At 37.6% G+C, this 26,504-nt stretch overlaps 1 protein-coding gene across 1 annotated transcript; it reads left to right on the plus strand.

The window, feature by feature from the left end:
* Positions 1–989: 989 nt before the first annotated feature.
* Positions 990–1,973, plus strand: LOC110109688. Its single transcript, XM_020840879.1, has one exon. It carries the CDS (start codon positions 990–992, stop codon positions 1,971–1,973), a length of 984 nt encoding a protein of 327 aa, XP_020696538.1.
* Positions 1,974–26,504: the final 24,531 nt, after the last annotated feature.

Here is a 26,504-nt window from a genome sequence, read left to right on the forward strand (position 1 = left end):
TTATTTACAGAATAACACATAGGGTAATTCCTGATTGAAGCAAAAAACTTTCCCAACAAAAAACAAAACTCTTGCTGAATTGGAACCATTCGTAGTAAGGTGGATCGAATATGCCTTCGACTTCAGATTTTCCCTCTGTAGGGAACGGTGCGTCGGCGAAGAAGAGATCGAGGCGGGCGGTGACGAGATCCAGCCACTTCCCCAACACCTGCTTCCTCATGATCTCGGCGCTAATGCGGAAACCGTGAAGGCAGAGAAAACGTGGCCGCCTCCGGCAATACTCGGAAGCGCCTATGGCGTTGGTAGGTTCCGTAGGGACGGTGAGGCTTCCCATGGTCAAAGGATGTCGTTTCGAGGAGAGACCGAACACCAAAGAGCCTATGTGATATGGTTTTCACAGTCATTTTGAGTGGGCGGCGTGGAGAAGACGAGCGGAGTGGCCGGCGTGGAGATGACGAGCGGAGTGGCCAGCGTGGAGATGACGACCGGTGCTGGCGACGTGGAGTTGCTCGATCGGGACGATTCCTGCATAGTGGTAATTTAGATAATCTAGTAGTATTTTAGGTGGTTAAACAATAAATAAAAATATTTGAATGTTAGATAAGTAAATAGAATTTTCTTCCAGCTGTGCTATTCGCCTATTCGGCGCTCTTCAATACTTCGGTCTATTCGACACTCCATGTAGTTTGAGAATTTAGGTATTGAATTAATAGAATAATTATAACTAATAAATATATGCACCAAGGCCAGAAGCCAAACCGACGGCTATATAGTAGGCTATATATATTTACAGTGATTCTGTCCGGATAAAAGCCTAAAATTTACATAATTTTCGTCGCAGGGAATGCTAGTTTTATTTAAAGGCTGGACTTTTCACGCGAGGCGAGGCGACATGTCTCGGTAGCCTTGCCTTCTTCTGGTGTTCAAATTCATCTGCAAGCCTACAGAAATCACCGGTGCTCTCTCTTTTTTAATCAGTTTTGAAGAAAATGCCTGCCAGCGGGCCGACGAACTCTTCCCCTCTCAACCCGCCATCGAACGACGGCTTATCAGAGCTGCTTGATAGCATGACCAACTCAGAGCTTTTCTCTTTCATGACCGTCCGCAGGTCGGAGTTCAGTAGGATCGCTGCCATTCTTAAGGAACGAGAAGAGTCGGCAAAGGCCGAGGCTTTGAAGGATCTCTCGGTCACCGTTGCAAAGCTGCAGGATAAAAATAACAGTTTGGAGAAGGAATTGCTTGCCTTGAGGAACAACCAAGCCGAGATTCAGAAGAATCAGATCCAGATGCATAACTCGTTAAATTGTGAAATTATGAAGCTTGGGATGAAGAAAAAGGATTGTGTTCGTCTCAAGGGAGAAGTCGAAAACTTAAAGAAGGATTGCACGGCTCTCAGAGAAAGCGAGAAACTTGCTCAAGAAAAGATCAATGATTTAATGGAAGAGGTTCAAAGAGCTAGGGAAGAATCTGCTAGTAGAAGAGCAGAGGATGAGCTTAATGCATTGAAGCACAAGTATTTAGAGATTGTGCAGAAGGAAACGGATCTAACGTGCGACCTTATTCGATATAGTGCCTATTGTTCGAGTCTTAAGGAGAGGTTTACTAGCCTGAAAAGAGCGTATTCAGCCCTCGAAGTGTCTGTAAAAAATACCAACAAGAGAAGCAAATTATTGGAGGAGGTTCAGTTAAAGTTGGAGGAAGCAAGGAATGGGAGAATTGTTGAGTTTGATTCATGGAAGGATAAATACTCGCCAATAGAGACTTGGATTCAGCAGTTCTTAGACAACAATTCTCATCTGGTGGAGAAAGTTAAAGAACAGACCACAACGAAAGAAGCAAAATGCGAAATTTTATACAAGCAATTAGAATTGCAGGAAGAGGAAGTTTTTAGTGGTTTCAAACATCTAGAAAAGCTTCTTACCCCTATCGAAGAACATAGAAAATGCTTCAAGGGGTCGTTAATGTGTAAGTGATTATGTCTGGCCTCTCAAATCTTATGCGACAAAAAGTTTGTTAGTTTTTTTTTTTTTTGGTTGGGAAAAACGACTAGTTTGATTTCAGTGAGAAAGCAAGGAAGATAGGATTCTCTTGTAAAAATGGTGCAACTGCAGTTTTGCTATGTTTTGTTAAACATTTTGTTGCATGGGACATAATGTGCTTAACATTTGGAAATCTACAACCATTACGGAATGTAGTCTAATTCTGTTACTTTTCATCTTTTTTCTTACTCTTATTTTGTTGACAACAATATTTGCTTTTAGGTATGATAAATGCATTAATATATTTTTATTCTCAGTTGTTCAAGAAATCGCCAAAGCTAGAAATCATGAAAAAGACGGGATGCATATATATATACTCTACATTTCTCTCCTGTGGGCCACGACGATAGAGTCGTTTATGGACAAATGACCAGTGCTGGTGGCTTAAATCCCAGATTAATTAAATTTAGGCTGTGCATGGATCCACTCATATCAAGAACGTTTCCTCTCGACATGTCATGTTCTCATCTATGCCTTTGCCAAAGAACTCCTATCACAATTTTTCCTTCTTAAAGCACTGATCTTGCCAATACATTTGAATCCAACTCCTATGGCAACTTCTTTGCTTATTTTATCGTCGTAGTTTGTGAGTAGGAGCGTAAATGAGAGAAATTCAAAAGGGAAAGAAAGAAGAAAGTGAAGATGTGTGAGAGAGCTAGGGAGTTCACTAGAGTCTAGAGTTGCTTGTGGTAACCTTTTCTGATGAGATCCAACTACGTTTTATAACGTTCGATAATATTTGTTATCATTTTCTTAAACTCTTTTAATGAAATGCTATGTTATACCATAAAGAAATAATGGGTATTTTTTCCTCTATGATATATGGAGTGAAGATGCGCTACTAATTAATTAGGCAATGCAATCTTTCATGAGACTAGGTAATCCAGAATCCAAAGTCTTGAATTTGTAAATGACGAGAAGAATAAAAGATCAGTCGATTAATCAAACAAGTTTAAAATTATCTCTGCTTATGCCAAACTGCCTTAAAAGTTCAAACTTTCAATTTCTAAAAGATATTAAAAAATGAATATTTGTTTTTCAAAAATACCTCATAAAGATAAAATGATTGATTAAAAAATAGTATTCTCTCTTCTTCTGCTTCTGAAGCTCTTTCTCAAATGCCTTTGAATCCCATTTGACATCATGCTCTTTAGCAATTGAATTTAGCATCTTTATTTTCGTCCATTTGTTAGAGATGGCTCTCACCATGTCGCACTATGTTTTAATAATAATTCTAGAGATAAGTACCATGACATAACACTTTATCCTTTAGCACTTAATTCTCATATTTTGATTATGTGTTACTCTTATATCATTTGTAAAAACTATAAATCCTCAAACATCAAGCTATTGTCCACTTTGGCCTAATCCTAGGAGCATATTTAACTTTTAGAGTTTCTAATAAAATTTTATTAATCAAATAAAAAAGCGATGCGTGGATGTTTAAGAGTTTAGTTTTTGTTTTCTTTTAAATCAATGGTTTCTCAGAAATCCTATCTAGTTTTACTAAGTCTTGATTTCTAAGATTTATAAAATCCTATTTTAGTTAAATCTTACTTGTAGTTGAACAACCCCTTTATCTGCATCATCAACACCATCATGTATCATATCATAAAGTATTATGGACATAACTTTGATAAAGAATTCTGAAATAAATAGGAAGTATATATATATATATATATATATATATATATATATAGGTTTAAGACTTGGAACCACTGTAGCTAGGTCCTGCACAACAAAACATTAAACGGAGTTCTTTATATCATCAAATAAGAACCACTCAATTAATTTCAATCACATGCATGGACAAATAGATGGAATAATTTACTTTATATCTTAAAATGACTCATTGTTCATAATCTAGAAGGAAAGATTTTTTTCAGATCAGTGGACATACGAAATTTAACATAATACCTTTGGAGGCCACTTCGAAAAAGTAGATTTGTAACCAAGCAGAGTACTACCACTTATCCATGTGTCTTCATTTGGAGTACCCAAATATCTTCATCGATACAAGTTCAAATAACACCTTAAATAGCTTATAATGTGTCAAATAAAACACATTAAAAGAAAGAGTATTCAGGCGAATAAACATTTAATTACCAGACCTTAAAATCTTGAATATTAATTGAAGTTGTATTGAAGTATTCAACAGGCTTCCTTGTAAAAAAAAATTAAAGACAAATTGCAAGCTCGGATTTGAATCTTCAATCTAACAAGAAGCACAGAGGCTTGAAGCTTCATATATTCAAATGATTTCTTACTAACTAGAAAATGCTTCCATAAAAAATACATATATGGCAAGAAAATGAAAAAGAAATACATTAGTCAATTTATATGGTTATTGCCAATCTACCTATTAAGGGAAGAAATCCTGCTTAAATTTCCATATAAGGATAGTATGTTATCTGCATCTAGTAATATTACATCCAAACCATCATCATATGAATTTAGTGTACTTAAGTATTCCTCCATAAATTGGAGTGAAGCATTAAAATTTTGCAGGTAACTTTTCTAAATGAATTGAAGAGCATGAGACTTACATAACATTGATAATTCACTGACCTCCTAGTTGTTTAGTTCAGCATGGAAAAAAAACTAGAATAATCATATTAATCGCATTTTTTAACATAATTCAAAACTCCAGAACAATTACTCTAACAAGTCTTCATCATAATAGTGAGCACAATCAACAAAGTTAACATCAAAACTCCAATGGACAAAACAATTGTAAAAAAGATAGTGGTAGTAAATGATGACATTCAGATCTATTAGAACTACTATGATAATCCAATTGTTCAGAATCTATGAAGTTCTCATCTCTTTTCAGTGGCAGCGACATGAAAATGACTAGAGCAATATACAATTATTCAAATTTAACCTCTCTCTAAAACAACACATTTTATTTAAAAAATTTAGTTTTTTTTTATAGGCTTTGGCCCATAACCAAGCCCACAAATATATGAAGAAGTTTCTCCTAGAATTTAAGCACAAATTATTGCCTCATCAACTGTTCCACCCTTGTCAATAATTTTTTGACATGTTTCCATCATCATGTCATATGTGTTTTAAAGAAAATCAAAATAGAAATGATGAAATATTACTAATAATAATATTCTAATAAATTTAATTTATTCTAACATATTTTGCCCGACATTATTTAGAAACTCATTTTTTTCTTTGTTAGTAAAATCTTCCTTATATAATTTGATAAATCCTAATTTCTACATCATAACAAAATATGTCTTACAAATTAATAGTTTTTGAAATTTAAACATGTAAAAACTTATAGATTCCTACTCATACTGATGTGCTACGAGGGATTTTGTTCCCATTCGGTGAATAAACTTCAATATCAAACAATTCTGAGAGTTTGATTCTAATATTTTTTTTTGTATTAAATAAATATTTTATTAAACATAATATAACAAATAAAAAACAATTTACGCCAAAGTTTAATCTTCATCTTCTTTAAATTAAAACATTTGTAATATGGATGTCTTTCATGTATATATCCATCTCATTATGGTCATATTATCTCTAATACCTTTTTTTGTTTCCTCACAAATTCATCACATGATATAAAGTTTCATCTATGTAACTAACGAGAATAGAAGAAAATTAGTACACTGATAGTTTCTTTTTAATTAAAGATATACCATATATGTTTATGAGTAAAAAACATTACACAACTAAATTTAATCATTTGGTCTCTCAACAAACTCTCTGTACAATTTTTTTCTTCCTAACATTCCATTCCACGTTTTTTATAATGTATATAAGTCGTAAAGCGAAAATAAAAAATCTCTTGCTCATAGTATGCATGCATTATGCAATCCTTTAAATGTGATATTCTTTTTTTTTTTTGGGGAATATTTGGGGCATAAGCCCATATATTAAGAAGAAAGTAAAAAGTTACAAGTAAAGGGAATTACATGTAAAGAGCCCTAAATAAGCCAAAAAACCAAAACTTATTAGGGCCAAAAGAAGAAAGAAACCCCAACTATACCACCCATTACAATAGAATTATCAATAAACATAACCAAAACTGTGGTAGGAGCATCAAAAGAAGAACTGGAAGACATGCTGCAGATGACCGAAGGCGGATGGAGTTAGAACCGCATCAAAGAAAGTAGTAAGATCCAGAGCCTGCAGTAAAGAAGAACCCAGCTCCCAAGCCTAAATGGACTGGACTCAGAATAATAATTGGACACGAGAGGAATGTGGAACCCTGGTTGCCCGAAGACTGTCCAAGGGCCTTGCTAATGGGAGTGTCATCATCGTCCAGTTCAGGCTTAGCAGGTAAAGCGAAGGGACGAAGGGGCTAGAAAATGCCACTACAGTAAATACTTCTCAGCAAAAGGAACCAAGAACCACCCTTCAAGCATAGATTCATATCCAGTAAGTTGATATAACATAGCAGAAAACCCCAAAAACAGTAAAGGCAACAATGCCCACCCACTCCACAAACAAGGGAGAGAAGGCAACCAAAATTAACCAGTAATGCCAAAACACCTGTTGAGATCATCAAAATGTTTCCAGGTTTTCACTTTAGCAAAAACAGCTCTCCGAATAATGCTACAGAGCTGAGTGGGGCTGTTCCAAACATTTTCAAATTTTCTAGAATTTCTTTCTTTCCATAAGTAGTAAATAGAGCTGCAAATGGTTAGATAGCAAAAAACCTTCTCCCAACTACTGAAAGTCTGTGAATCATCAAAAAATTCAAAAGCCTGCAACAAGTTTGGCCTAAGGAGGAAGACATCCAGATTAGGTAGCAGGGAAACAATCACCGAATATGAATTGTCACAGGCAAAAAACAAGTGAGAATGATTTTCACACCCATCCGAACAAAACGCACAATTAGGAAGTACATTAATCCCTCTCATAATAAGTAAGTCGGCCATTTTTAGTTTGCCCAGCAACGCCATCCAGGAATATGAGGAAAAACGGAGGGATTTCCTTTTATGCCATATGTATTTGTGCCAGCTAACCTCCTCAAGATTAGAGAAGTAACTGGAATAAAACCTAGAGAAATAAGTTTTGTCTGAGCCGTCCCAAAGCACAACCGAATGCTCACCAATATTGATTCCTGAAATCTCATTCCTTAAAGTAATAGGAGTATTGGGAGGAAGAGTCCAGCAGTTGTTAGAAGAATAAAAGTTCACAAAAGAATTCATGAACCTAAAGTTAGGCATAATGTCATGAAGAGTTCTCCCATTACACCAATGATCCCACTCCATAGATAAATTACAATTATAAGAGACAAAGAAGGAGAATTTATCTTTCACCAACAGGGCCGTGACAGAAATTCTTTTCCAGAATTTTGAGGCAGTAGAGATTAGCAGCTTCCAAGGAGAGATATATTTGTTTCTATACCAAGCCATTGTTAAGTTATCCCTAGTAAAAAACCTCCACAAGAAAGAGCAGCAGTTGGCATGATACAGTGCATCAATGGAGGGAATACCAAGACCTCCAAATCTGGTAGGTAAAGCAGTTTTACCCCAGGCAATTAAGTGAAGTTTTCTCTCATTAATCCTGCCATGAAATAAGAATCTGGAGCAAAGCTTGGCAATGAGTTTGTAGTAGTGTTTGGGTATGATAGAGCCCCTTATCCAATACGCGAGAGTATTAGCAATCATGAACTTAATGAATTGAAATCTACCTACAAAAGATAGAAATTTAACTTTCCAACCATCCAGTAGAGTAAAAATTTTACTCGCGAGTGGTTGGAAGTGAGTAGAATTGAGGTGACAAGAAGCAATAGGAATTCCAAGGTAGGTGAGGAAAGAGCTCAGATTGGAGATGCCAAGGAGCTGACAAATAGAATCAATGTCAGAAGCATCATGAGAAAAAATAATAGAGCTTTTAGACGGATTTATGAAAAGGCTAGAGGCATTAGAAAATGTAGAGATAGCATTGGCAAGGGAAGTGGCATTAGAAGGTAATGCTTTACCAAATACCAAAACATCGTCTGCGTAAAGAAGGTGAGAAACAATTAGGCTTTTCATCGTGACCCCAAGAAAAGGGGGAGTAACATTCTCCAAGATGCAAGAGAAACCATCAATAACAATGTAGAAAAGAAGTGGTGATAACGGACAACCTTGCCTCATGTCGGATGAGGAGCTGAAAAAACCGTGCAAAGAGCCATTGATACAAATGGTGAAGAAGACATTAGAAATGCAACCTTTAACCCATTTAATGAACTTCTCCAGGAAACCTTTCTGCCTAAGCCTTTGGAAAAGAAAATTATGAGAGACAGAGTCAAAGTCTTTCCGAATATCAAATTTAGCACAAAAAGAATTTTTGAAGCCTTTAAGAATCTCAGAAGCTAGGAGGATGTTATCAGTGGAGCAACGATCCTTTATGAATCTAGTTTGGCTATTATGAATGATGCAAGGAAGCACCCCTTTTAATCTGTTTGCCACCAGTTTAGCCATAATTTTATACAAAACATTACACAAAGAAATCGATCTATAATCAGAGATGGCAGAAACATGTGGCCCTTTGGGAATTAAAACTAGAGTCGTGGCTTTAACACTTCTAGGTAATAAACTGGTAGTATAAAAATCCATAACTGCTCTATAAATGTGAGGCCCGGTAATGTGCCACGTTTTTTTGTAGAAGGCAAAGGTGAAACCGTCGGGTCCAGGTGCAGAGGAATAACAACAATCAAAAACAACCTTTTTGATCTCATCATAAGAAAAAGGCCTGATCTGCGGGTTAATCAAGTCCTGAGTAATACAATAACCCGAATTAATGGAAAAATTCAATGCATTGATGGGCTTAGGAGCATTGAATAAATTTTTAAAGTGATTAATGCAGGCAGAAGCAATATCTTGCGGTGAGGATTAAGAACCATGATCATCAGTAATTTCATGGATGTTGTTGTGATTCCTCCTAGCACGAATTTTGGCATAAAGAAAACCCAAATCATCTTCCCCTTGTGAGAGCCATCTAGCTTTAGCACGTTGTGAGACCCAGGAAGCCCAAGAAGCTTGGGAGTTGGCAAGGCTATTGTTAATTTCTTTCAAGGCAGCATTTAAATTGGGATCCATAGGTGAGTTATGAAGGTTCTCTAAGCAAACCTGCTGCTTATGCTTAAGCTCCAAAATAGATTTGGAAAGGTGGTTGGAAGAGGCCCAATCCCTTTTCTTCAAAGCACTCTTTAGATTTTGCAAACATTTGTGAAGATGGGACAGCTCTGGAATTGCTGAGAGAAAGATGAGAGAACATCATCCCAAAAACCTTGCATATAAGTCTAGTAGTTTTTGAATAAAAACCTACTAGGGAGTCTGCAGGAGGTGTAAATGGTGGTAATGAGAGGGGAATGGTCCGAGAACATTGGAGGGGTAACCTTGTAGTGGGCATGGGGGAAGTGGTCCAGGAAGGAAGAGTTAACAAGAACTCTATCAAGTTTGGTATGAATAGGTTAATTAGCTCTTTGATTATGCCATGTGAAGAACAAACCAACAGAAGCAAGTTCATGAAGCCCACAATCAAAGATAACATCATTTAACTCTTTAAGTTTACTAGCAGGCACCATAAGACCACCAGCTTTCTCATTATGATACCTGAAGCAATTAAGATCCCCCATCAACATCCAAGGGGTGGGGGAAGAGGGAACTAAATCCCTAATATGATCCCAAAGAGAAGCTCTCTCCTCAAAGGTGTTAGCAGCATAAATAACCAAAATCTGGAAAGGAGGAAGAGAGACCATCGAAATAATACCATGAACAAGTTGAGGGGATATGAAGGTAGGAGAAAAGGAGACATAGGATGGGTCCCATTTAATCCAAATCCGTCCCAAAGAGGAGCATTCAAAATTGTGACAATGAGACTCATTGTCAAAGACTTTATGAGAATTCAGAAACCAGTCATCATCCAAAGAGGATGCTTGAACCTTAGATTCCAAAAGACACAAAAACTTCAGGTTATGAACCCGAACAAAATCTCTGCACATCAAAACATTGTCGGGTCTATTAAACCCTCTTATGTTCCAACAGGCAATATTGGGATAGGACATTAGGTTTTAGATTTTGATGGTTTGGCTTTTTTGGTGGATTTCCCTCTAGTATGCATAGAGGGAGGGGAGGTTTTCTCATTAGAAGAAGGGGGATGATGTGGTGAAGATTTGTTGAAGGAGCTAGTATGTGTAGGGATATTACGGGGAGGATGGCATCATCTAAATTGGGAGGGTCATCCACAATCAGAGCATTGAACTTATTTGACGTGCTAAGCATCAAAGGAGCTGATGCAATAGGAATGTTGGAAAAGGATGAAGCATCAGTAGAGGTTGAGGTTTCAGGGGAAACATCAACATTCAGGGAGTTGAGGTTAGGTATATTAGTGGAGTTTTATCGAATAGAAACGGGGGGGCATTAGAGACCAAGGAAGGGTTTGTGGAAGTTTAAGGGTTGGGAGGTGGTTTGGAAGGATTTCTGGAGTTAGGACGTGGTTGGCGGCTAGTACTCCTCCCACGGGGCTGACGTGGAAGGATAGCCGGAGTAGTGAGATTTGGGTTATTCGGACAAAGGAGAAAAGGATGAACAATAGAGCGGCAGCCTTCACAAGGGGAAGGCTTCCAATCATAAACCACCTTCAGATTGATGTCTTCACCTTCAATTTCAATCGAAATCACCTCAGGTAGAGGCGAATCCTTAGAGATTTATACGCAGACACGCACAAAAGTGAGGCGGGATCTCTTAGCTGTTAAAGAATCCATAGATAGCAGAATCCCTATATAGCTCGCTATCTTGGAAATACCAGTGGGAGTCCACAGAGCCAAAGGAAAATCAACTATCTTAATCCAGATTGGTATGGAAACATTTTCATCACGCTTAGGTTTGAACTTGGGAGACTATTTTTGCAAAATTAATGGTTTCCTAAGTAAAAACCACGGTCCACCCGACCAGACAACATCAATGTCTTCTTGCAGCATAAATTTGATGAGAAAAAAACCATCCGCAAGCGAAAGCAGAGAGATCGCACCTTTTAAAGGCCAAACCTTTTTCATAGCAGAGAGGATCCACTCGTAGTAAGGGCACTGGCCCAAGGAGTAGCTGACCAAAGAAAATGTCCATAGAGATGAACCTTTAGAAAGGTCCCCGGCTCGGAAGGAAAGCTTAGGAATTGGTGGGTAAAAAGTAACCGGGAAGGACTTCGGGATGGAAGAGGGGGACGCGGTGGTTTCAGTATAGGATAACCCTAAAGTGGGAGTGGGCGAGGAGCCCGGCAAGGCGAGAAAATCCTTCAGATGTAAGGCCATCCGAAGGAGGTAGAGAAAAACCCTCTCCCGGCGAGCAGTGCGAAAACCAGGAAGAATCCTAAAAACCTAGGTTTCCCAAGAGAGCGCAACAAAGAAAGCGGAGTTAAATGTGATATTCAATAAATATATTAATCTTTACCTACAATTGTTTTTGCATGGAATCATATTACAGAAATATATTACTACTGATATAAATATCTCAAAATGGAATTCGCACAAACACAACCAACAAGCTATTCATACATGAAATTGCATTAGTGATCATGCAAAACTAAAATCATAATTGAAGTTATTATCATAATTTTTTTCAAAAGCATTTCTTTATTGGTATCGCTAACTTGATCTCATCTTTCGACTTGCATGGGTGCAAAGTTTCTATTATGAAATACGGAGGAAATGAACACCAAAAATCACATAACCAAAACAAAAGAACATGGCAATTTACGTGGCTCGATGAAGATGCCTATTTCCATGGGAGAGGATGATGATTTTACTATATTGAAGAAGTAAGTAGGGATTACAATTGCTCTCAAGCTCTTATACTACAGCCCTTTGACCTTATTTATAGATTTGAAATAAAATCTAATAAAGAAAATATAATTAATGCAAAAAATCTAATCAGACCAATTAGATCTTTTAATTAGTGCACTAATCAAATATCTTAATTAAAGTCAATCAAATCTTTCCTAACAAATGCATTAAGCAAATCTCTAATCAAATCTCTAATTAATGCATTAATCAACCCCTTAATTAATACATTAGTTAGCCATTAAAGCTTTCTAAAACAAAATTTTATTTAGATTTGGAAAGATTTTCAAATCATTAATCTCCACCTCATCTTTCACTTTAGAAATTATAATATAATAAATCATCATCCAATATCAGAATGATCATACCTAGATGGTTTCCTACTTCCCCACCCCCTCCCAAGAGACCAAATCGAATGTATTTCTTTAAAATAAGTGGACAATCAATAATGAGTATGAATATTAACCAAAGTCCTATAGTAGATGAACTTTCTCTGTACATCAACTAAAGAATTGTCAAATCTATAAATCAAGTCTTTTGAGACTGCATATCTAGGCCGCTATAGCAAGTAGATTTCTTCATTCATGCAATTCCCCATATAAGAATGTGGTTTCCATGTTGAGTTATTCTAGAATTAGAACATAATGTATTATCAGTATCAAGTGGACATGGGTTGAGAGATGCTTAACCACAACCAAGGAGAACACATCATGATATGAAATCCCTTCTTGTTGCACAAAGTCTTTTGCCACCATCCTAGCCTTGTATCACACATAATCTCCATGAGATCCATTTTTTTTTTCTTCGTATACACGCATTTGCATCCAATGGCTTTTCTTCATGGAGGAATCTTCACCAATCTCCAAGTAGTTTTCTTCTTAAGAGACTCCATCTCTTCATCCATAGTCTTCTTCCAAATATCAGCATCAGGAATATCAACTACTTCCTTATAATGATTAAGAACTTTAGGCTCTATGGTTGAAATTGCAAATACAATGTTATCCCTCAACCAAGTTAGCTTTGGAACATTCTGAAGCCTAGTCTTATTTCTCGTAATATATTCCTGAGCAGGAATCTCATCCTCAACATCTTCTACCTCCTAATCTATAGTTGAATTAGGTACCTGGCTAATAATAAGCTTTTGTAGAATAAATGGAGTTGCATCAAACCCCGACGTTGATAATATATTTATAGTCCCAATAAAACTCTCCACCTACTTCGAGTCCTGAGGCTTCAATATGCTCACCTCATCAAATATAACATCCCTACTAATGACAATTTTCTTTTATACTGGATTATAGAGTTTGAAGCCATTTACTCTACATATGAAGTTATTAAAGATAAACTTTTTAATATGTGATTCCAATTTATCATTCAGATTATGATAGTAAGCTGGATACCCAAACACTCTTAAATGCTCATAATCTCTAGCATGATGCTCCAACCACCTATCCAATGGGGTTTTCTTCTCAATAGCTACATAAGGCAAATAGTTCACCAAGTGGAAAACATAGTCTATTTCCTTAGACCAATAGACTCTATCCAACCTACCATTCGATAACTTACATCATACTTTCTCTACCAAAGCCCAATTCATCCTCTCTGTCACCCTATTCTAATATGATGTATCTCTAATAATGAAATGGTGCTCTGACCTGAATCATTAGCACTTCTATAAGAATTCATATGAAGTGTAACCCCCCTATTGTTTGAACTGATACACCAGATCCTTCTACTAATATAAGTCTCAACCCGCTTATTTTAAGTTATTAAAATCTCTTCTTCCTCACTTTTGTGCCTTATAGTGTAAACCTAAATATATCTAGAGTAATTAACAATAAAAGAGACAAAGTATCACCGCTTGTCAAATGATGATGTCTTTGTAGGGCCCAAAGCACATGTGTAAACAAACTTTAGGATGCCCTTTGTATTGTTGATGAAAATACTAAAGCATACTGGTGTCTTCTTACTAAACACATAATGTTCATAAAAATCAAGCTTGCAGGTGCTTGCTACTTTGATCAGTCCTTGCTTCACCAAAGCCATAAGAGAAGTGTCTCCAACATTTGTATGTCGCATATACCACAATGCATAGAATTAGGAGAATCATTTATAACAATAGTCATTCCAATCATTTTTCTACTTTGAAGATATTAAGGTTGTGATGATAAACTCCTTTAAAAATAATTAGTACTCCATAATATATCTTGAGAATTCCTTCCTCAACTACTACCTTGTAGCCCTTAGTCTCCAAAGCCCCAATATAAAGCAAATTCTTCCTGATAACTAGAATATAACTCACATTAGTTAGCTCTCTCACAGTACCAACATGCATTTTTTTTGAAGATGCTCCCAACATTAATAGTACGACAAGCTCGATCATTTTTCGTGGTCATAACACCACTATCAAGCTCTTTGTAGGTACTGAACCACTCTCTAGTGGGACAAATGTGAATGGTGGCACATGTATCTAAAATTTAGTATGAACCATTAGTATACAAACTCTAAGAAACTATAGATAATGATTCATTTCAGCCTTCTTCACACTCTTCCATGCTAAAGTTTGCCTTAGCCTTAGTGGAAGCTCAATTTTCCTTTTCCCTTTAGCTTTGGGCAATCTTTCTTCCAATGAACAATCTCTAAATAGAAAGCACACTAATTCTTCCTAAGACTATACTCACTAAACTTTCCCTACTTATTGTTACCACCCCTTCTATTCTTTGATTTCACATATCTTCCTTATTGGAGTGTGAGTTTTTGTTAAATCCATCTTTGTAAACATTGTGTTCTTATATTGAAACTCATTATTCAACTATATTGTAGTCTCCTCACCATAATTCAAGACCTCCTTCCCATGATTGAGTATCATCATGAAGTTTTAGTACTCATATGTGAGTAAATTCAACAAAGAAGTGTCTTAAAATCTTCTCCAGTCTCCTCATCCAAATTCAAAAGATCTACTAATTGCTTTGTGAAGTCATTCAAATGCTCATTAATTATAACCCCATATCTCATCTGAAGCCTGTATAGCCGTCATTTCATATGATAATAATTTTCTACTCTTTTCACTAGATACTTATTCTTCAATGTCTTACATAGTTTCATAGTAGAAGTCTCCATTATCATCTCATACTTGTGTAATAGTCCAAACTCTTAACTATCAATATTTTGTCTGATTTGGCCTAAAAGCCTCATAATTTTGTCTTATTGGTGTAACGTCCTAGTAAATCACCCATCCTATTATTTTTCTAGGATGAGCATAATTAACTGCAAAGTTTTTTAAAAGAAATTTCAACAATTACACCAGACGGAACCTCAATGTTTAAGAATTTAGCTTCTTTTACTTAAGGGATTTCATAATCTTTTCCACTTAAATAACTAATATCTTCATCAATATCTTTATCCCAAAATCATTCACTAGGTAGATAGGATTCTAAAGATTGCTCCTACAAGGTTAAGTGATGACTCCCACTATCTAGCACTTTGTTCTATATAGGGTTCAAGTGGTAGCTCCCATGGTGTAGCACTTTCTCTTGTATTGAAGTTAGTTACGACATTCTGGCCTGTGTATTGCTCTGATATCATTTATAACAGCCCAAACTCTTAACTATCGAGATATTGTCTACTTTGGCATAAGGACCTCAAAATTTTATCCTGTTGGTGTAACTTATCAAGAGATCATCCATCCAAGGATTTCTCTGGGTTGAGCATGCTTAACTGCAGAATTTTTCAATGAAATTTCAATTATTTACCCCAAAATATGCCTTGATGTTAAAGAGTTTAGCTTTTTTTCTTTTTTACTTAAGGGGTTTCACAACTTTATCTCCTAAGATAGATAATTTCTTGTCAATCCATAAACAATCCAGTTCATCTTCAACCAGTCTCTCTTAAACATCTCTTCAGGTTGTTCATCACCATCAAGAACATCTTTTAGATTTAAAGAGCACACTGCATCCATCACCTCACATTGCCACATGTCAAACTTTCCTTCGCCATCAAATTTTGTCACATCAATTTTGACAGGATTTATCCATGGCTCCACCACATCTCATAGCCTCCAAAACATTATAGATATCTTATGTAACGAAAATTACACCGAACTTGTTCAGTAAAAATACATAATCAAAATCAACAGCCTTTCCTTGGTCGATCTTACCATATCATGTCTTAGAGATTTAATCCCATTCTTCAAATCGTTGTCAGAAATTCCATCAAGATTTGGCTCTAATACCAATTATTGTGCAATAAATACAACAGAAATACTAGACCAGAATCACACAACAAATAACACAAAGAATATGGTCATTTATGTGGTTCGATGAAGATGCATATGTCCAAAAGGAGAATATGATGATTTCACTATATTGGAGAAAATAAGAATTACAATTGCTCTCAAACTCTCGAATAGTAGCCCTTAGGCCTTATTTATAGATTTGAAATAAAGTTCAATAAAAAATAATAATTAATGCAAAAAAAAATTAATCCTGACAATTAGAACTCCTAACAAGTGCATAAATTAAATCTCCTAATAAAAGTCAATCAAATCTTTCCTAACTAATGTATCCATCAAATCTCTTATGAAATCTCTAATTAATGCAATAGGTGTGTGTACGCACGTTTATGTACTCACATTTATATTCAATTGAGCTTCTTAATAAGTTTTATGTTGAGCCTCAATAAAGCTTATTCATGAACTTTAATCAAAGTAGTTATAAATTTTTTATTAAAATTTTATTTATTACATAATTTATATTATAGTTAAATAATTTTAACATTTATTACATCAATTGATTCAAACCCGATTCGACTCCGGTTGAACTATCATTGAATGAATCTCTCCTTATGATTTGTTGTTCTATCCGATTTTCACAACCTTGCTTTAAGGAAAACAATTATAGCTACCACAAAAGTTTATGGATAGTTAATTGTTGCAAATATATCTTGAATATATAAAGGTATGTGAATATTTCAATAAATTTTTTGACCAATCTTATATTTTTACCCCGAGTGAGTCTTCATAAATGCGCACATAATGCGAGTTGACGAAAACTAGTATGTAATGAAAATCTATGAAGGTGAGCCCTGAAAATGAGTTGTGAGTCTACGGGATTAAAGGGCAAGTCCCTTGGGCTAAAGTTGTATGAACTAAAGACAAGTTTAGCTAGTGATGTTATTAACGTATGTTTTATAGGTGTGACTTCTTGTACCTTGATTTGGGATATTTATAGAAGACAAGTAGCCTTTATATATTCATAAACACTTCATATATGCAAGACTTAAATCAAAGATCTCTTAATTGATAGCCAAAACTCCCAACCAACAGACCAAAAAATTTTAAAGATATGTTATTTACTTAAGAATTACCGGTAGCTTAACCATCACTAATTAAGAATGTAAGACTATTATATGTCATTCCCTCTAGGGCCGGTTGACTCGAACTTAACTTGTTAACGAGTTCATGAGTCATGCTCATCGAGCTTTGAGGTCGAGTTAAACCTGACTCGACATAAAGGCTTGTGTCAAGCTACTCAATTACATTACATTTATTATATTATTTTATAACTATTTCATTATATTATTTTTGAGCTACATAAACGAGTCGAATTAGAGCTTTTCAATGGAGCTCAGCTAGATCTCAAACTTTTTAAATGGTCTCAAATAAACCAGCCTATACAGTGAGTTAAATTCGAGCCCTTAATATGAGCTAAAAGAGTTCAGCTCAATAATTCATTATTCTTCTCCAGTGAGTGACACCACTGTTCCGTCAATCCAATCTTTCAATAAAAAATATTAATTATTGTGATTTCGCTCTGCTAGGGTTTGTTCTCCCTAGCCTTCCTTCCCGCCACCTTCTTCTTCGGTTCTTCCCGCCGCCGCGTGGGGAGGGGTTTTCTCCCCCTCCCCTCTCTTCCTTTCTCATGGATTCCTCTTTTCATGAGAATTTCCCCCCTCTGCCAGGAGCGGCTCATGCTCCCTTACATGTGTTCCCTAATCCTGCGGGGTTAAACTTCGCCTCCAACTTAACCAAGGATGATCCAGTCGCTGGGAACTTCAACCTTTCCTTTGTTCCTCCAGTGAGTAAGATCCCATTTTCTGCTGCTGAACTTGCTGTAGGGGTTCCCGACTGGAGCTCCTCTCTTGTTGGGTACTCCATTGGACCTCGCCCGACTTACCTCAGTCTTCTCAATGCTGTGAAGAAGGCATGGAACCCAAAGGGAAGCGTGGAGCTTTTGTCTCTGAATGATGGTTTTTTTTCTATTCAAGTTCTCCTCGCCTGAAGACTACCAGGTGGCTTGGTCGGGGGGTCCCTGGTTTTTCTTTGGCCGGCCGTTCATCCTACATAAGTGGACTGCCAAGTTCAAACCGAAAAGAGACGAGTTCTCTTCGATACCTCTGTGGATTAAAATTGTTGATTTGCCTCTTGTTGTATGGAACCATGCTGGGATTTCTAAAATTGCTAGTTTTGTTGGACATCCCTTAGCTGTAGACGCTCTTACCGCAAGGAAAACCCGTCTTACTTTTGCGAGAGTGTGCGTGCTGGTTTCTAACACTTCCACTCTTCTCGACGAGATCCCCATTTCTCTGGATGGGGACGATGTTAATCTTAAAGTTCTTTATGATTGGAAGCCGTCACCTTGTTCTGGGTGTGGGTCGATTGTTCACCCTTCCTCCCTTTGCCACATTAACCCTCAGCCCAAAGTTATTCCGGCTCGCGGAAGGAGTTCCTCTCGAGCTCAATCCTCCAGGCCTCCTCCTCAGGTTAATAGACCTCCTCTACCTCCACCACCCCCTCCTCCTACTACACCTGCCAACCCTGTTAGCACCAACATTATTAACCCACCTCCCATTCCCCCGATTCTCCCTCCCCCTGTCTCTGAACCGAACCTACCTCTAAATCCTCCTTCGCTACCTGGGACGCAGCTCCTTTCCTCTACTCTTCCTGGGTCGAAGCCCTTGATTACTATCCCGAATCTGAATTCCCCCACTGAGGAAGTTTCCTCCTCTGACAATTGCCCCTTTGTCACCAACATAGCCTCTTCTTCGGCTTTGGTCCCTCAATACCCTCCTTCTCCTGGATCGTCTGTCTTACCAGCTAACCCTCCGGTTTCATCTCCTAACCGGTTTGCTATCCTGCAACCGGAAAATGAAGCAGAACCGCCTGATGAAGACCCACCCACACCCACCAGCCAACAACCCAACCAGCATGATTCCTCCTCCAAATCCAAGTCTGGTAACAACCCTCCTAAACAGCCCAAAGTGCAAAATGCCCCCAAAGGAAAGAATGCTAAGAAGACTAGGTCTTCTAATTCTTCTCGCAAATGACCCACTGCCCTTTTGGATGCTGGAACGTCCAGGGATTTAACTCCCCCGATAGAGTTCTGGCTTGCAAACAATTGGTCGTTGCTCATCACCTTGACCTGTTCTGTATTTTGGAAGCTAAGGTTCCTCTGGACTCTGTGTCTGATCCTTGGTTTATAAATTCGCATCGGATTTTTGATGATGAAGCTAGCTGTCATAATTTTGGATGCTCTTCCCCGGGAAGGATTTGGATAAAATGGAATTCCAAAACTATCTCTTTTTCCCCGATTATTACCACTTCTCAGCTCATTCATGGGACTGCAACTTCCACATCTATGCCTAATGTCATGATTTCTGTGATTTATGCCGCTAACTCTCCCTCTGAGAGAACCTCTCTTTGGCAAAACTTACTTCATATCGCCTCCACTATTACTTCCCCATGGATCATCCTGGGGGATTTTAACTGTTGCCGGTTCATTGAGGAGAAGTCTGGCGGTCTTCCTCTGCATCACAGTCGCTTGCAGGAGATGAATTCTTGGATATTCAGTGCTGGGGTGTTAGATCTTCCTTCCACTGGTCTGTATTTCACGTGGAACAATCATAGGGCTGATGACCCTATTCATATTAAATTGGACCGTGCTATGGTTAATACAACTTGGTTGGATTGTTTCCCTAACTCTTTTTATAAGGTTCTTGCACCTTCTTGCTCGGATCACTCTCCTCTGCTGATCCTTCCGGGGTCCACTCCCAATGTGTTTTCTCGGTTTCAATTTAAGAATTTTATGCTTAATCTGGATGAATTTTGGGATGGTTTGATTACTTTCTTTGCCTCTCAGAACTCTGGTAGCCCGATTTCGGCTCTTTACTCCAAACTTCACTCTCTCAAGGATCTCTTCAAGAGCAAAAAATAGTCTAATTCCTCTTTTATATCCAATAAAATTAATGAGTTTTCTGCAGCTCAATCTCAATGTTTGGCTCAGCTCCAGCTCTCCCCCCTTGACCAAAACCTTAATGTCTCCCTTCACAATATTAATGCTGCTTTAGCCCGGCTTCATAAGGCCTGGAGTTCTTGGGCGATTCAAAGGGCCAAAGCGAACTGGCTTACTAGGGGAGAAGATGATTTGGGTTTTCTTTTTGCTAGAATCAAATCCAGAAAATCTTATTGCCGGATTAAGGAACTTATCACTGAGGAGGGGCATTTTCACTCCACTGAGAACATTGCCAGGGCGGCGGTTAATTTTTTTCAAAAACTCTACAACACCCCCACTCCCCCCTCCCATGGGGCATGCCCTCTCCCAATTGGATCTACTATCCCTCCTCATATGGTTGCCCCTCTCATTTTCCCGGTGTCAGATATGGAAATTCACAATGTGGTGCTTGCTGGTTCATCTTCTAAGGCTCCGGGGCCGGATGGTTTCACTTTCGAGTTCTATAAAGATGCTTGGGACATTATTGGTGGTCATGTTTGCAGGGCTATTAAAAATTTTTTCTCCACCGGTTTTCTTCCTATGTGTGCAAAGGCTACTGCTATTGCCTTAATTCCTAAGGGTTCCCATGCTTCTAACATCCTGGATTATAGACCTATCTCCCTTTGCAACGTGTTTTATAAAATTATAGCAAAGATCCTCTCTAACCGGATGAAAGAGGTTATGCCTCATATTATTCACACTAGCCAAACCGGCTTCATTAAGCAGAGAATGTCCACGGATAACATTGTGCTTGCCTCAGAAATTCTTAGTGAGTTTAATAGTAAACCTGGGGAGAAATATTTATGTGCTAAGCTGGACATTAAGAAAGCCTTTGACACTGTTTCCCGGAATTTTCTTCTTCAAAGACTTGCTGATAAAGGCTTTCCCCCGTTATTTGTTAGCTGGATCAAGGGGTGTATTGAAGATGTTTATTTCTCTGTGGCTATTAATGGGGGGCTTGAAGGATTTTTTCCTTCTTCCTCGGGCTTAAGGCAAGGATGCCCTTTATCCCCATTGCTTTTCTCAGTGGTGATGGATGCTTTTTCTTGTGGACTAAATAATAGCAATTTTTCTAGTATCTCTTGTGATGGTTTCTCGGTTAACCATCTACTTTATGCTGATGACATTCTTGTCTTTGGGAAGGCTTCTCTCTTTAATGCCAGCACTCTTGATAATGCCCTAACTTCTTTTGCCCTGCATTCTGGTCTGATGGTAATTAATGCCAAATGCTCTATATTGTTCTCTAAAAACACTCCTCAAGCTAATGAGATCATCCATTTACTAGGGTTTACCCCTACTGAAAGCACTCTCACTTACCTTGGAATACCCATTTCTTCTAAAAAGCTTAAAACTTCTCACTTCCAACCACTACTGAGTAGGCTTTCTACTCTACTTGATGGTTGGAAAGTTAATTTTTTGTCTTTTGCAGGTAGAATTCAGTTCCTCAAATTTACTATTACAAATACTGTGGCTTATTGGATTAGGGGGACGGTGTTGCCTAAAGGGGTTTGTAAAAATATTGAGAAATTGTGTGCCAAGTTCCTTTTTCATGGTACACACTCGGGCAAGAAACTCCATCTCATTGCTTGGCATAAAACTTGCCTACCCAAGAGGCTGGGTGGGCTCGGGTTGTCCTCTATTGCTTCCCTTTCTTTGCGTTTGGTTGTACTTTTATATGGAGGTTCTATAACTCTAATAGCTTGGCCGCTGGGTGGTTTAAGCACAAATTTTTGTCTCCCGGGAAGCCCTTTGGTACCAAAGTTTCGAAATTCTGGAATGTGATTTCTATGACTGCTCATAGGATTAAGGAAAAACTGAATTTTCATGTGGCTAAAGATAACTGTAATTTATCTGCACTTTGGGATCCTTGGTGCCAAGGAAATTTTATGATTGAGTTTGTCCAGCCGGAAATTTTCAATGGGTGGCTATGTGATTTTATAGTTGATGGTAGTTGGTCTCTGCCTCCTCAGCAGGACCTGGAGGCTTATAGACGTATCTCTAATATTCCCATTTTACCACAGCCGCACCCCCTTCTTTCTTGGATTTGTTCTGGGAACCCAACTTTCAACATCTTCCATAAGTATTTTTTTGATAACTTTGAAGAAGTTCCCTGGTTCAATTATATTTGGCATTCTCATTATGCTTTACGTTTTTCGGCTTATACTTGGATGGCTTTGCTGGATGGGCTTAAAACGGCTGATGTTTTAGCTAAGAGAAACATTTTTATTCCTACGAATTGCTCTTTCTGTAGGAGGGAGGAAGAATCGGTCTCACACTGTTTTTTCAGTGTGACTACACTTTTGCTGTCATCTCTACTCTTATACCTGCTCTGCGCTCCTTTTTGCTTCATCCCACGTTGCTACAGGTCTTTGAATTTTTTGATGGGCTTCACAACCTGAAGGGTTTTGAGAAGAATTTCTGTTATTTTGTCATTTGTTGTTCTCTGTATCACCTGTGGAGGGAACGTAATGAGAGAAGATTTGGAAATGATGAAAACGATGTTGCTGCCTCTGTTAAGAAAATCTCTCACGCCATTAATGCTAAAACCGATACCTGGAAGCATATTGATCGGATTAAGCAGACGTTCTCTTTCTGCTTTTATGGAACACTGATTTAATGTTGCCTCCCAGGTTTTATTATCGGATGGATTTTTTGGTGGAGAATTATGCTCTCCACAACCGGACGATGATGAGTAGAACTAGCAATTTTCGTGATGAAGGTCTCTTCCCTTGGATGGCCTGCTGGGAGCTTTGGTTCTTCTTGTTAGCTGACTTCCTTTTGATTACTATGAATGCTGGGAGCTTGTTATTTTTTGGGTTGCTTCCCAGATTTTTCGGCCCTGCGGTTTCACTATTTTTGAACCCTGATGCTTCTTGTGGGCAACCAGGGAGGAGTGGTTTTTCGGGTTGCCTGATTTGATAAGCACTAGTTGCTTAGTTTGTTAGTTCTGTATACCTGAGTCCGATTAATTTTTGGTCTTTTTTCTTCTTTAGATAGTTGTTTTTTAGGGTCTTTTTTCTGCCCTCCTTTTCTTCCCCACTGGTTGGGGTGCTGTTCTTTTTGTAATGCTTAGTTCTTAATAAACGGGCTTCGATCCCAAAATTTCCCAAAAAAAAAATATTAATTAATTTCAGCTGTGCTATTGGACACTCCATGCAGTTTGAGAGTAAAGAAATTAAATTGATATAATAATTATAAATAATATATTATATGCACCAGAGCGAGAAGCCAAACCGACGGCTATATACTAGGCTATATATATATTTACATTTGATCGTTTTCGGTTAAAAGCCTAAAATTCACATAATTTCCGTCGCAAGGAATGCTAATTTTATTTAAAGCCCCAAAACGCTTTCCAGGCGAGGTGACATGTCTCGGTTGCATCGCCTTCAGCTTCTGGTGTTCAAATTCATCTGCAAGCCTACAGAACTCACCAGTGCTCATTCTTGTCTAATCAGTTTTGAAGATAATGGCTACCAGCGGGCCGACGAACTCTTCCCCTCCTCTTAACCAGAAATCGAAAGAAGGCTTATCAGAGCAGCTTGATAGCCTGACCAACTCCGAGCTTTTCTCTTTCATGTCCTTCCGCCGCTCGGAGTTCAACAGGATCGCTACCATTCTTAAGGCACGAAAAGAGTCGGCAAAGGCCGAGGCTTTGAAGGATCTCTTGGCCACCTTTGCCGAGCTGCAGAATAAAAATGGCAGCTTGGAGAAGGAATTGCTTGTCCTGAGGAACAACGAAGCAGAGATTCAGAAGTTGATCCAGGTAACCAGTAAGCAAATTCAGCTGCATAAGTTGTTAAATAGGAAAATTATGAAGTTTGAGAAGAAAAAGAAGGATTGTGTTCGTCTCGAGGGAGAACTAGAAAGCATAAAGAAGGATTGCACGGCTTTCAGAGAAAGCGAGAAACTTGCTCAAGAGAAGCTCAATGATTTAATGGAAGAGGTTCGGAGAACGAGGGAGGAATCTGCTAGTAGAAGAGCAGAGGATGATGAGCTTAATGCCTTGAAGCACAAGTATTTAGAGATTGAGAAAAAGGAAACGGATCTAACGTGGAACCTTATTCTTTGTAGAATCTATTGCTCGAGACTTAAGGGAAGGTTTACTAGCCTGAAAAGCGCGTATTCAGCCCTCGAAGTGTGTGAAGAAAACACCAACATGAGAAGCAAATTATTGGAGGAGGTTCAGTTAAAGTTGGAAGAAGCAAGGAATGGGAGAATTGTTGAGTTTGATTCATGGGAGGATAAACACTCCCCAATAGAGACTTGGATTCAGCAGTTCTTAGACAATAATCCTCATCTGGTAAATGAAGTTAAAGAACAGACCACAAGAAAGAAGAAAAATGCGAGATTTGGTAGCAGCAATAAGAAGTGCAGCAACAGTAAGTTTTCAGTTGGCTCAAACATCTAGAAAACCTTCTCAGCTATCAAAGAACATAGAAGTTTGATTTCGGTGAGAAAACAAGGAAGATAGGATTCTCTTGTCAAAAATGGTGCAACTGGAGTTTTGTTATGTTTTGTTAAACCTTTAGTTGCCTGGGACATAATGTGCTTAACATTTTGAAATCTAACAACCATTACAGATTGTAGTCTTATTCTGTTTTCTTTTATATCTTTTTTTCTTTTTTGCTTACTCTTAGTTTTGTTGACAACAATATTTGCTTTTAGGTATGTTAAATGTATTAATATATTTTTATTATCAATAGTTCAAGAAATCGCCAAAGGTATATATATATATATAGAGAGAGAGAGAGAGAGAGAGAGAGTACTCTTTGTGCTGGTGGGTTAAATCACAGATTTACCAAATGAATCTGCACATATCAAGAACATTTCCTCTAGACATTTCGTGTTCTCATCTACTCCTTCGCCAAAGAGCTCTTTTCACAATTTCTTCTTCACCAGTCACTAATCTTGCCAATACCTTTGAATCCACCTCTTATGAAATCTTCTTTGCTTATTTTGTCATCATAGTTTGTGAGTAGGAGCGTAAAGGAGAGAAGTTCAAAAGGAAAAGAGAGAAGAAGGTGAAGATGTGTGAGAGAGTTAGGGAGTACTTCACTGGATGCTTAAGGTAACCTTTTCTGATGAGATCCAACTATGGTTTTATAACGTTCGATGATATTTGTCATGATTTTTATAAACTCTGTTAATGAAATGTTATGCTATACCTTGAATAAATCATGGGTATTTTTTTCTCTATGATATATGGAATGAAGATGCGCTATTAGTTAATTAGGCATGCAATCTTTCCCGAGACTAGATAATCCAGAATCTAAAGTCTTGCATTTGTAAAGGACAAGAAGACTAAGAGTTCAGTGGATTAATCAAACAAGTTTAAAATTATTCCTGCTTATGCCCTAAAAGTTCAAACTATTAGTTTCTGAAAGATATTAAAAAATAAATTCTATTTGTTTTTCGAAAATAGCTCATACATATAAAATGATCTATTAAAAAATAGGGCTCTATCTCCTGCTTCTGAAGTTCCTTCTCAAATGCCTATGAATCCCATTTGACATCGTGCTCTTTAGCAATTGCATTTAGTATGTTCATTTTCGTCTCTGTGTAAGAGATGGCTTTAACCATGTAGTACTTTATATCAACAACGGTTCTAGAGATAACTATCAAGACATAACACTTTATCTTCTTGCACTTAATTATCATCTTTTGATTGGTGTGTTACTTTGATATCATTTGTAAAAACTCAATTCCTTAAACATCAAGCTATTGTCCTCTTTGTTATAATCCTCCTAGGAGTACTCCCATGCAAGCACATTTAACTTTTAGAGTTTCTAATAAAATTTTATAAATCACACAAAAAAGTGATGCCTCGATATTTAACAATTTAGTTTTTTTAATAAATCTAGTGTTTCAAAGAAACACTATAAATTTTTACTAAACCTGAATTTATCAAATTTATCAAAAACTACTTCAATTAAATCCTACTTGTAATCAAACAACCCCTTCATGTGCACAATCAGCACCATGTACCATTTCTTAAAGTATTGTGAGCATAACGTGTATAAAGACTATCAAAATAAACATAATCATTTAACGTACAGTTAACCTACACAGCCAAATAAAAAAAGAGAAATTAAAATAAAAAAAAATCATCAAAATGATTATCAGCTCCCGAGTACATACAGAAAATCTTGTAGATATCCCGCCTCAAGCTACAGGACCATACATTTGCAAACAGTGCTGAAATGTCACTTCTCCCACATGCGAAGGCCTCATTCCTACTTGAGATAAAAAGAGGCCAAACAAAACCTTCGTTTCTTTCCCCGCACAAACAAAGCATGTCTGCGACTCCCCCCTCTTACATAGCTAGCAAGATCTATAAACTGATCTCCTACTCTACAGCCATAAACCACAAGCCAAAATCCACATCCAAAGCTGCCAGCC

Source organism: Dendrobium catenatum, unplaced genomic scaffold (genome assembly GCF_001605985.2).
Source record: "Dendrobium catenatum unplaced genomic scaffold, ASM160598v2 original_scaffold_59640, whole genome shotgun sequence".
Classification (NCBI taxonomy): Eukaryota; Viridiplantae; Streptophyta; class Magnoliopsida; order Asparagales; family Orchidaceae; genus Dendrobium; species Dendrobium catenatum.

Coding starts and splice junctions, on each gene's coding strand:
- LOC110109688 (XM_020840879.1), top strand. CDS start 990: ATGCCTGCCAGCGGGCCGACGAACTCTTCCCCTCTCAACCCGCCATCG.